Below are 11,896 nucleotides of genomic sequence, written 5' to 3' on the forward strand. Positions count from 1 at the left end.
ACCCCGCGCTCCCGCTCGCCCCGCTCGCCCCGCTCGCCCCTCGACTGACCGCCGCCGCCGCGGCCCCGCCAGCCGCCACCATGTATGACGCGGACGAAGGTGAGGGGTTTTGCTTTTCTTTCTCCTCGCCTTTTCCTCCCACCCGTCCCGGCCAGGGGTGCCGCTGGGGCCTGCGGGAGCCGGGAGATGGGGGGGGGGGGGGATGCGGCGGCCTCTCCCGGGGTACAGGAGGATCCCTGAGCCGGTTCCACCACGGCAGTGGTCGGAGCCTAACTCACGCGTTGTGCTTCCCCACAGATATGCAATATGATGAAGACGACGATGAAATCACGCCCGACCTGTGGCAGGAGGCCTGCTGGATTGTTATCAGGTGAGCTGCTGGGCTGGCTGTCCTTGTCCCTTCAGCGCGGGTCCTCTCGGCCTGGCAGGTGACATCCAGCTTGTGCTGGGAGCTGCAGGCTTGGTCACACCAAACCCTGTGCTGCGGCACCTTCAGGGCTTTTAGTAGAAACAGAGGGTTGTGGGCACGGATTAAGAAGCTCTGCTGACCCCCAGCACACACTTTTTTCAGTGAAGAAAGGGGTGGTTTTGGTTCCATATCAAGCACGTGGTTTTGCCCGCTAATCTCATTGCTGATGCTGGCATTAGGAAATCAGTAGTTGGGTGGTGGTGTTTTCTTCTGGCAAAATATGAGCATCCAGAACCTGTGAGGCTGGCACAGAGGGGATCCAAGCTAAAAGTTCTCAGTACTATTACTTGGACTTGGATGCATGCTCCTAGTTTACTGCAGCTTGGAAAATTAGTTAAGGCAAAGTAATTTACAGGTGTTGTTGGAAACTTGAGCTGGAGCCACTTTCAGCAAGTTTGTCATCACATTTCTCTTCCAATTTAAGGGAAATTTAAGGTACTCGCTGTGCCTGCAGTTGTGGCTTAGCCATGAGTGACAGCAAGTCTGTCACTCCAAAGTCTCTGTGCCTTCAGGCAGGGAGGGAATTGTTAAACATTTGTGAGGAGTATCTCTGTTTGAAACCAGTGCCTTGGGTTAAGTGAATGTGTTTGATTCTGCACTATATTTCATGGCATGTGGAGTTTTGGTAATAAATATATCTTAAGTTTGTTGATGTATGAAGTACATTAATTAAATTAAGATTTCTAATTAATCTGCTCTTTGTTTTTAGCTCCTATTTTGATGAAAAGGGTTTAGTCAGGCAACAGTTGGATTCCTTTGATGAGTTTATTCAGATGTCTGTGCAGAGAATTGTTGAAGATGCTCCACCAATTGATTTGCAAGCTGAAGCCCAGCATGCCTCAGGAGAAGTGGAAGAGCCAGTAAGTGGAGAGCCTTGGCAGAGATGATGTGTTTTTATAATTCAAAGTCATTTTTCATTTGTTTTATTCAACCCCTGTCCTGCTGTTTTGAGTTGAGATGTGACCAAGAGCAGGTGGCTGCTGCAGCTCATATTGTCAGTTCCTCTGAAAACTGCATGGACAGAGATTTAGTAGAGCAATCCAGGTAGCCAAGAGCAAGCTGTGTTTTGCTGAGATTTTGGTTTTTCAGCAGCTTTACCATGGCAAGGCTTATGGGTAAAAACTTCTCTCTTACCTTTGACTCGAGTTAGGATCAAGTTAGGTCCAGGTTTTCAAAGGGTGCTGTTGTTCATGTTCTTCCCTTGGCACCATGTTCCTAAGAGCACAGATTGTCTCAATTCTGCACCCCGTGGTGGCTCCTCTACAATGAGTGTGCACCTTCTACAGTGGCTCTGGTGCTTTCACCTGTACCCCTCGTGTACCAAAAGGTAGTATTTTACTTTCTCAAATCACAGAGGTTAGGGTCTTATTCTCATTTTTTAAATGCAGGTTTTTAGGAATAGGTATAGAGATGAGAAAAAGAAAACTTGCTTTTTCCTTCAGAGTCACTTGCAGTCAATCTCTCACCACATTTGAGGATGTTGGACTAATTTAAGGAAAATGTCTCTATTGGGGAAAACTTATTTTTTTGTTTCTGTCTCCCTCTGCTTCTCAGTCTCAAATTTTGAAGGCAGTTTAGAGCACATGAGAGGGTTTAGGAACCATGCTCAGAGATAAGAATGGTGGTAAATGTATTCTCCTTAAGATAGCTTTCATGAGAACTTGAGAAGCAGTACTATATGTGGCTGTTGCTGCAAATCCAGGAAAAGATGTTTCTTCACATAAAGACTGAGTTTTTTTACCTACAAAACATTTGCCAACAAGGGTCTGCCACCTCCTGTTGTAGGGAGCTTTTGAGCATTTTAAAAATCAGGTCATTTTCCAAAAACTCAAGTCTTCCTTTGTTTACTTGTCCTATAGAATCTTCCTAGGAGCTGGTGTTACCCAACTTGCTGTGTTTTCATTTATTGGTAGTGGCTGTTCTTCTGCAGTAACAGTTCTGGTTGCTAATAGGAGAGATGTTTCTTCCATTACAAGCAAATGTATTCTTGTTTTGCAGCCCCGGTACCTGTTGAAGTTTGAACAAATCTATCTCTCCAAACCTACACATTGGGAAAGAGATGGAGCACCCTCACCTATGATGCCAAATGAAGCCAGACTGAGAAACCTCACGTAAGAGCCAACTCTGTGGTGAATAAACAAAAGGGAGAACTGCCTCTGCCTTATTAATTCATAGCCTTTTGCAATATAGTAGTGCCTTGAAAATGTAATAATTGCTGCTCTGTTTTAAACTTTCATGTGTAGTTGTTAAATGCAGATGGTGATTTGTTAATAATGCTTAATACACCAGTGAGTGCATTACTCAGGGTTGTACAGAAAGGTAGTAACTGACAGGTGACACTGTGCTGTTTCTATTCTGCAGGTATTCTGCCCCCTTGTATGTGGATATAACTAAAACAGTTATTAAAGAAGGAGAGGACCAATTGCAGACCCAGCATCAGAAAACCTTTATAGGAAAGATTCCTATCATGCTGCGTTCCACGTACTGTTTGCTGAATGGCTTAACTGACCGTGACCTTTGTGAGCTGAACGAGTGCCCACTGGATCCTGGTGGCTACTTCATCATCAATGGCTCAGAAAAGGTAAGGGATACACCTTGCACAGCCATCTGTACAGACACTGGAATTTCTGTCACTTGTTCCCATATGTTTTGCCTGGAGCATAAACACTCTGATTCCAGTGTACCAGAGATACTGTGGGAGTTCCTGATCTTGCAGAAGGATGAGCTTTTAGTCATCTGTTAGGGTTTTCTCAAGCCACCTTTTCTTCTTTGAGACACATTTCCCATCTTCGGTTCTTCCCTTCTTTGGTTTTGTGAACTGCTTTGCCTTTTGTGAACTGTTTGCCACTAAGTCCATTAGATATTTTTATTTCCTTTTCCAGTATTGCAGAGCAACATGCATTCTGAAATGAGGCAATTCCTCATTTGGAGTGTCCTCCAGCTTGTTCACAGCTGTATTTTTGCTGATGATTTTATTGTATTTCTGATGCATTTTCCTTTAAGAAGAGGTTCTTGCCTCCATTGCTGTGGAAGCAGCTTCAGAAAATCATATCCACACCCTGTTAGTGCCTCACCAGTGAAACTGACAGTATTTTCTAACTGATAACTCAGGCAAACACAGCAAAATAATTAGAATTTTATATTTCTTCTTGGGGAAAAGAATTCTGGCTTTGATTGTTGAGCTGGCATTTAAATTTGCCTGTGTAGTACATTGGCCTTGGAAAAACAGATAATGAAATGCTTTATCGGTGTGCAAAATGTCTCAGCACAGCCAGCATGTGTGGTAAGTAAAAAAAGACAACAGAGTTCCCTGAGTCTCTTGTTTGGACTATTTAATCTTAACTAGCTTATATTTTGTTTAAATCTGTATTTTTAAAATACAATTGACTTCATGCTGTGCAGTGCTCTTAAAGTTGAGGCACCTGAAGGAAGAGTAGCAACAGTGTGAGTGTTGCTTTCAGCATTCTCTTTTGTCAGTTATTTACTGGTGCTCTTGTTTCTCCCACAGGTTCTGATTGCTCAGGAGAAAATGGCTACAAACACAGTGTATGTGTTTGCAAAGAAAGATTCAAAATATGCCTACACAGGAGAGTGTAGGTCTTGTCTGGAAAATTCCTCTCGACCAACAAGTACCATATGGGTCAGCATGCTGGCCAGAGGTGGACAGGTATGGCTAGGCAGTAACAACCCCAGAGATAGATTTAGGAGTTTTGTTACTGTCCTATCTCTTTGTGTCATTTGCTTTTGGGATTTTGAGAAGAAATTTCTTCTGATGCTAAGTTGTAAAGAAGATAAAAGCAAATGAAAATTTGTTTGTCATATGTTATGCTTGTCTCTATGATAAATAATTTGAGGATTGAAATGAAGACTCAATTTGTGGCAGGTTTTAGGGCAAGGCTAAAAATCATTTTTAAATTACTATACATGAGTTTTTTAGAAAATTCAGACAAGCTGTGTCCTGTTTTTTCATGAAGAATAAGTAGAAGAGCAGGGACTGTCTGCTGATGGTCGAGCTAGTGTTGAGATGTATTTTGCAGATCACACATTAATTCATATTTAACATTTAATTGTGCCATCTGTGAGGGGAAATAAGTGCTACTTGTAACTTCAAAAGGTGACAGTACTCACTTGGTATTGCACTGATGTTTTGAAATTTTTCAAGAACAACTTAAATAGTAGCTTTACAGTATTCTCACTCCTGATGTCTGGGGCACAGCTGATCTCTTCTACATCCCACAGCATTTCCTTCTGGAGAAGGGGAGCAGCTACTTGAATAATCACTTGCACAGCGGGTTAGAAAAGCTGAATTTAAGCCTGACAGAAGGAACACTGAAGGTGGATAGGATTGCTCTTGGCACTGAGGGAGAGAAATGATGCATAAGGGTGAACAAGTAGTATTTATATTCCTTTGTATCAGCAAAAACCTTACAAGTTTTCACAGAAGCTTCAAATGTTTTTAAAATAAAAACTCATTGCTGGAGTAAGGCTGCAGAGTAGCTCCTTAGTTGGCCTGCTGAAAAGCCATGTTTTCCTGTGGTGCTTGAATAAATACGCTTGTGTTGTATCATCCAAATCCAGAAAGAGACTTTGACTTAAAGGCAGGATGATTTTAGAGACTTCCATTGAAAGGCAGGATGATTTTAGAGACTTTCATTGAAAGGCAGGATGATTTAAGCCTCAGCCCTGCTCTCCCTCTCCTTGCAGGGTGCAAAGAAGAGTGCCATCGGTCAGCGCATTGTGGCAACTCTGCCATATATCAAACAAGAGGTGCCCATCATCATTGTCTTCCGTGCACTCGGCTTTGTGTCTGACAGGGACATTCTAGAGCACATCATCTATGATTTTGAAGACCCAGAAATGATGGAAATGGTAATATATATGAAAATACTTCCTGTTCTCATGTTTGGTGGTGTGTCGGTGCAGGCAGTCATCGCTTGAAGCACTGCTCATTTTCCTGTTGTAATTGATTTATTATTTTTGTGGGTTCTCTATTAGAGATGTTGAAAGTTCTCTGCCTGAATCTATTGTAATGAGTACATTAAGGGGGCAGAGCACAGTGGAAATTTTTAAGTTAATATGTATTTGGAGAATTAAGGTCTTCTGCTGTTGTTGACTTTAACTGTAAAATCTCGATTATGCCTGAAACAGTATCACACCTAGAATGAATTCAAATGAGAATTGTTTTCTGAAGTTTAAACTATTTTTTGTGTTCTTCCTGCATGCTTCATTGCTGTTTTCCAATGCCAGAAAGACCTGGATCAATTATTAGCAGATACTGAAAAAAAAATCATTAACAAACTACTGTGTAGTTTCCTTCAGCCCCAACAGGCACTAGTTGCTACAGGATTTTTTGCTGTATTTTTCTGCCTTAGGTCAAACCATCTCTGGATGAAGCATTTGTCATTCAGGAGCAAAATGTTGCCCTAAACTTCATTGGCTCAAGAGGTGCCAAGCCAGGTGTCACCAAAGAAAAGAGAATCAAGTATGCCAAAGAAGTCTTGCAGAAAGAAATGCTCCCACATGTTGGTGTCAGTGACTTCTGTGAAACCAAAAAGGCCTATTTTCTAGGGTATGTCAGAACTCTGTCTCACAGCTGAAAATGGATACTTTTTACTCATGTATATGATTGGCAGAATGCCTTGAATGGAAGTTTGTTTTAACCTCAGTCTTCTGGGTACTCTGTGATAAACCTTGGGGCACTGGTATATTTTTCAGGCTGAGAAAATGCAAATTTTGATAAACTAGGAAAAAGACGAGCCTCAAACACATTTTGGATCTTAAGTTAAATATGATGATAGTGCTAAATGACTTTTTGATATCCAGTTGCATGGATAACACGGATAAGTAAGATTTAGATAAATACTGATAAGCTGACTGTAATGTAAACCACTCTTTAAAACCAGTAGCACATTTTCTTGATCACTGTTTACTGATATGCAGATGAACTATAGCATCAGGAGATTTGTGATTTTATACCTGATTGCATGTGCTTAAACAGACCCCATATTACAGTACAGGGCAGATATTTAGCAGAAGAGGCATGACTGTCATGATGTAAATATTTTCTTCTCCCTGTCCTTAGCCTGAACTTTCTGTGGGTCATCCACCTCTAAGGATGTGCTGAAGAGGTTTATTTTAGGGCAGTGGTATGCTAAAGATCTAGAATGGACACCTTTTAGGAAAGAGTTCACTGACTTATCTATGAGAACATGTAATCTTTGTTGTGAGTGCCTGCTGTCAGTTTAAAACATCAGCTGTCTGATTTGCTTAGGTATATGGTTCATAGACTGTTGCTGGCAGCACTGGGAAGAAGAGAGCTGGATGACAGAGATCATTATGGCAACAAAAGACTGGATCTTGCTGGGCCACTCTTGGCTTTCCTGTTCAGAGGGTAACTATCACATGCATATTTTCTTTCATGGGAGAGGCATTGCCAACTCTGTGCTTCTAAGTCAGACTAATTCTATTGTGTCAGAGAGCCAGTCTTGGGGCAACACAGCTTCTAATTATGACTTTTCCACAGAGTGGTTGAGTTTGCTATAACATTAGGTGGGCCAGCATTGACTTGTTTTGAAGCATATTTTGTGCATGTTTATAAACAGTTGCATTTGCTTTATTCCCCTCTGCCCCCTCACCCTGGTTACAAATTGATTATTTTCAGGAGGCCAGTGATAGTTTTTTCAAATAGCCCCGAGCAGGCTGAACTGCACATGCACTGTTAAATCAGATTTCTCGGTGTCTTTCTTCTACAGAATGTTCAAGAATTTGCTGAAGGAAGTGAGAATATATGCACAAAAGTTCATTGACAGAGGGAAAGATTTCAACTTGGAGTTGGCAATTAAAACAAGAATTATTTCGGACGGTTTGAAATATTCATTGGCAACTGGAAACTGGGGTGACCAGAAGAAAGCTCATCAGGCCAGAGCAGGAGTATCTCAGGTACAGTAAGAGCTTTGTCAGGTTTACAGATCTTGTGGTAAAACTGTTCTCATGGAAGAGTTTAACACTGCTTAGCAGCCATGCACGTTGTATGTTAAACAGAAATATTTTAAAGGAAATTTTCTTAGGTGACACAGATGGAGACCCAAACAGTTGGATCTTCATAGGTGTGTGGTTTAAGGGATTTTTTGTCATGGTTTGTTTGCTTTGGCTGTTGCAGTCAATGCTAAGCAGTTGGTGTAACTCTTGTGAAGATTTTTTTGTTTGATCATATGCTTTTGTGTAAATTTGTAGTCCCAGGGAATCATCCAGGAGGATGGATTTCTTTCCTTTAGTTACTTCCAGTGCTTCACAGGCAGTTAAAAAAACCTGAGTGACACCTTATAATATAAAAGTTCTGTATTCCATGGCAAATGATGAGCACTGACTTCATTAGCCCAGGGTCTTGCTATGGTAAAAGCATGTTCTGGGAACTTTTGCCAGTACTACACTAGTTGGGAGCTTGAGATTTTAGGGGTAGTGTGAGGTTAGTGGAGGTGAGCTAAAAAGTGTAGCTAGCAAAAATCAAAGCTGTTTTAGTTCTTTTTAAGGCCATCATTTCTAGAGGGTGTTGATCCTTTGTGCTAGGATGTCAACTTAAGAAGCTTTGACTGACTGAACTCCTTGCAATGTGCAGGTGTTGAACCGCCTGACTTTCGCATCCACCCTTTCCCACCTGAGACGCCTGAATTCTCCAATTGGGAGAGATGGAAAACTGGCCAAGCCCCGGCAGCTGCACAACACCCTGTGGGGAATGGTTTGCCCTGCTGAGACCCCTGAGGTAATGAAAGCAGGATTTGTGTACTTACTGCCTCTCCCTCAAGGTCATTTTGTAGCCATGACACTTGTGGTGATCCCTTGCACTTTTTTTAATAATGCTGATACAAATATTTAGCTTTACAGCTAACTCGATGGTTGGAAGTATGTTTTGTGTCTGGTTCCTTGAGGAGTTAAGTTGAAATTCTTGAATCTTCTTGATTTGAAAATGCAACTTTATGTTTCTGCTAGGGTCATGCAGTAGGACTTGTGAAGAACTTAGCCCTGATGGCTTACATTTCTGTGGGGTCTCAGCCATCCCCAATTCTGGAGTTCTTGGAAGAGTGGAGTATGGAAAACCTAGAAGAAATATCTCCAGCAGCAATAGCTGAGTACGTTGCAAATAAAACTCTTTAAAAAGACTTAAGCTTTATCCTGCACAACACTTCAAGGGTTTGAGTGTTATTTGGTGGGGTGGGATATTTTAATTATTATTTGTGTTTCCCCTTCTAGTGCTACCAAGATATTTGTTAATGGCTGCTGGGTAGGAATACACAAAGATCCGGAGCAGCTGATGAATACCCTAAGGAAGCTTCGTCGTCAGATGGACATCATTGTCTCAGAGGTATAAATCTTTACATCTAGAGTTTGGGTGTCCTTTTGGGCAAGAGAGGATAATGCCTTGATGCTACTTTGCAAGTTTCAAGTAGCATTATTTGCAAGTCTCTTTCTGAATACACTTCCTGTTGTGTTTGTTTTGTGGGTTTTTTGGGGAGGTTTTTGTATTTGGTGCATTTGATTTTTTTATTATTATTATATCCTTGATTATTTATGGTTTGTTGCTTGGTTGTGGGGTTGGGTTTTTTTAGGGGGAGTTGTTTGTTTCTAAAGAGGATCCAGTTGAAAGACAAAACAGTTGAAAATAATCTTCTGAAACGCTCCTGTTTGTAGGAGTGAGTGTTACTCTTTGTTCTGTGCTTCTGATAGTGCCTGGAAAGTCTTTGCTTTAGGGAATTTGGTTATCCTGTTTTGTGTTCTGTAGTTCTGATTCCAAGCTCACACTTTGTGCTCATGGGGTGCTGCTGTCTTGCCCAGGTCTCAATGATTAGAGATATTCGTGAGCGAGAAATCCGCATCTACACTGATGCAGGCAGAATTTGTCGGCCCCTTTTGATTGTGGAGAAACAGAAGTTGCTGCTGAAGAAAAGGCACATTGACCAACTGAAGGAACGAGAGTATAACAATTACAGGTGAGGGACATTCCTGAAATTCAACTGAAGGTGTCATTTTCCATCTTGGAAGGTGCCACATTCAGGTCGGAGAGAGGAATGTTTAAAACTTTGTGCAGCACAAAGATGCTTTCTCTGCCTGGTAGTTCAATCAGTTTTTTTAATTACACTAAGACAGTAGTAGTAATAATAAAAGAAGTCCTTGTTCCTGTCACTGCTGAAGAGACCCATTTTAGGTATTAATTGAGTTATTGGTTGTTCAGTTGGCAGGATCTCGTGGCCAGTGGTGTAGTAGAGTACATTGACACCCTGGAAGAAGAGACTGTGATGCTGGCAATGACTCCAGATGACTTGCAAGAGAAAGGTGTGGCATATTGTTCAACATACACACATTGTGAGATTCACCCATCCATGATCCTGGGAGTGTGTGCATCTATCATCCCTTTCCCTGATCACAACCAGGTCAGTGCACCTCTGTTGACATCCTGCTTTTAAAGCTCATAGAAAACCCACAGGGGGGTGTGTGTGTGTAAGGAGCTTTATGTCCATAATTATTGGTCTTCCCTTTGTCTGTCTAGTCTCCCAGGAACACATACCAGTCTGCTATGGGTAAGCAGGCTATGGGAGTCTACATCACCAACTTCCATGTTCGTATGGATACGCTGGCACACGTGCTGTATTATCCCCAGAAGCCCCTGGTAACAACACGCTCCATGGAGTACTTGAGGTTCAGAGAGCTGCCAGCAGGTGTGTTGTCAGTTCATGTTCATGGGACAAAAGTACTGCTCTTCTGCTTTGTTTCAAACATGTCACAAATGGTGTGTGTAGAGTACCTGAACATTTAGCAAATTCATGCATTTATAGTTTAAGTGTTAGCTTGTAGCTGGACACCTAGACTGCAAAAAATTTGTTGGTAGTGTTGCAGCTGAAACTACTTTACCCAAAAAAACCTGCTAAAATCTAACTGAAAAAATGCATTTTCTACATTGATGTTTGATAAGTTTTTCACAAGGGGTCACTCTTGACTCTCTTTTCTACCCGGAGTTGAATTTGCTGATACTGCATGTTTCTTGTGTGTGGGATGTAGAGATTTTATCTGAGAAAGGGCAGAACAGCTTGACTGTAGAGAGTACAGCCTACTTTGAGTTAAAATAGTGTCTGTCTGGGCATGTGTGCATTCTTTTAAATTTTTTCTTTCAAAATATTTTCTCTGCATATTGTAGGTATCAACTCGATTGTAGCCATTGCATCATACACAGGCTATAACCAGGAAGACTCTGTCATTATGAACCGTTCTGCTGTTGATAGAGGCTTTTTCAGGTAAGACTTTTTAAATTTTTTAACTGCTTGGAGTTAAAAGAAAAAGCTATACTGACTTGTCCAGAGGCTCAAGAAAAGTTCATTTTATGCTGGAAGATGCCATTATCTGAATCTTTCCACTTGAGAAGCATTTTATTTTTTTTTATGGTAATAGAGGGAGCAACACAGTGAAAACAGTGAATGTGTATCTTAGCAAAACACCATGAAACCTCACTGCCCACTTTGTCTTCTTGATCTTCCATTTTGATCTTTATTCTGTTTAGGGTCCTTTCTATCACAGTTTAATGAAAAAACATTCAGACTCTTCCCTGGGGTATTTTCATATGTCTTGCCAGTTACCAGAACAATGTTCCAGCATTTTAGCATAGTCTTGTCTTTATTAGTGAGACAGTTGCTACCAGTTAGGATTGGAATGTTCCTCTCCTTAGAAGGAACTGCTGTTGGCACAGCTGGTGGCTGATGTGACTTCATGCATTATAGTATCTGAAAGCACTTTGGTGTGCTGGCAACTGAGGCAGCAAACAAAAACCCTTAAAGCACCAGAAAGAACCTTATATTAAATTGAAAGTTTTTCACTGCAGCTCAGTTGTACTGAGTGTAGCACTGCAAGGTAGCAGTAGAAGCCTAAAAAAATTTGCAAAATTGCATGCATAAGGAGGAAAGTAATATGAGAATGATATGATGAAGATGTGAATAATCATTAGGAGTAATAACTACTTCTGTGGTGTCAAGCAGATACAAAAATCTTTGCAGTTCATCAAAAATTATCCTGTTATCTTAGGTACTCTGGCAGTATCTTCAAAGTGGCCATCATAATGCCCTCTGAAACTTCTCTGTGTGATGGGTTGGGGTTTTTTTTTCCCCTCAGTGAAGGTCAGATTAACAGGAAATCAGAGGAAAGGTTGTACAGCATGCGCTCATTATTTGGATTTGGTTGTCATTAGTAACAGCAGCCAGCACATGTGAAAATGAGATATGGGGGGAAATGGTGCTGGCTTCACTGGAGAAGACTTGATAACTTTGTTTCAGGTCTGTGTTCTATCGCTCCTACAAAGAGCAGGAGTCTAAGAAAGGGTATGACCAAGAGGAAGTTTTTGAGAAGCCTACACGTGAAACTTGCCAAGGTAAGGTAAAGGAGAGATTT

The 11,896-nt window shown here is 41.4% G+C and overlaps 1 protein-coding gene across 1 annotated transcript in view; it reads left to right on the forward strand.

Annotated features, from left to right (window-relative positions):
* The window catches only part of POLR2B (RNA polymerase II subunit B), a 16,248-nt gene continuing 4,352 nt past the window's right edge, over positions 1-11,896 (forward strand). Inside the window, exons 1-18 of the mRNA XM_054632594.2 lie at positions 1-99; positions 298-370; positions 1,179-1,329; positions 2,468-2,580; positions 2,831-3,050; positions 3,978-4,136; positions 5,174-5,338; positions 5,842-6,038; positions 6,741-6,860; positions 7,222-7,408; positions 8,085-8,228; positions 8,456-8,595; positions 8,717-8,828; positions 9,299-9,453; positions 9,696-9,894; positions 10,011-10,179; positions 10,656-10,752; positions 11,782-11,876. Coding sequence (XP_054488569.1) covers positions 81-99; positions 298-370; positions 1,179-1,329; positions 2,468-2,580; positions 2,831-3,050; positions 3,978-4,136; positions 5,174-5,338; positions 5,842-6,038; positions 6,741-6,860; positions 7,222-7,408; positions 8,085-8,228; positions 8,456-8,595; positions 8,717-8,828; positions 9,299-9,453; positions 9,696-9,894; positions 10,011-10,179; positions 10,656-10,752; positions 11,782-11,876 — 2,515 coding nt within the window. The 5' untranslated portion in view covers positions 1-80. The remainder of the gene's footprint in view (positions 100-297; positions 371-1,178; positions 1,330-2,467; positions 2,581-2,830; positions 3,051-3,977; positions 4,137-5,173; positions 5,339-5,841; positions 6,039-6,740; positions 6,861-7,221; positions 7,409-8,084; positions 8,229-8,455; positions 8,596-8,716; positions 8,829-9,298; positions 9,454-9,695; positions 9,895-10,010; positions 10,180-10,655; positions 10,753-11,781; positions 11,877-11,896) is intronic.

This window comes from Agelaius phoeniceus, chromosome 4, assembly GCF_051311805.1.
Source record: "Agelaius phoeniceus isolate bAgePho1 chromosome 4, bAgePho1.hap1, whole genome shotgun sequence".
Taxonomy (NCBI): Eukaryota; Metazoa; Chordata; class Aves; order Passeriformes; family Icteridae; genus Agelaius; species Agelaius phoeniceus.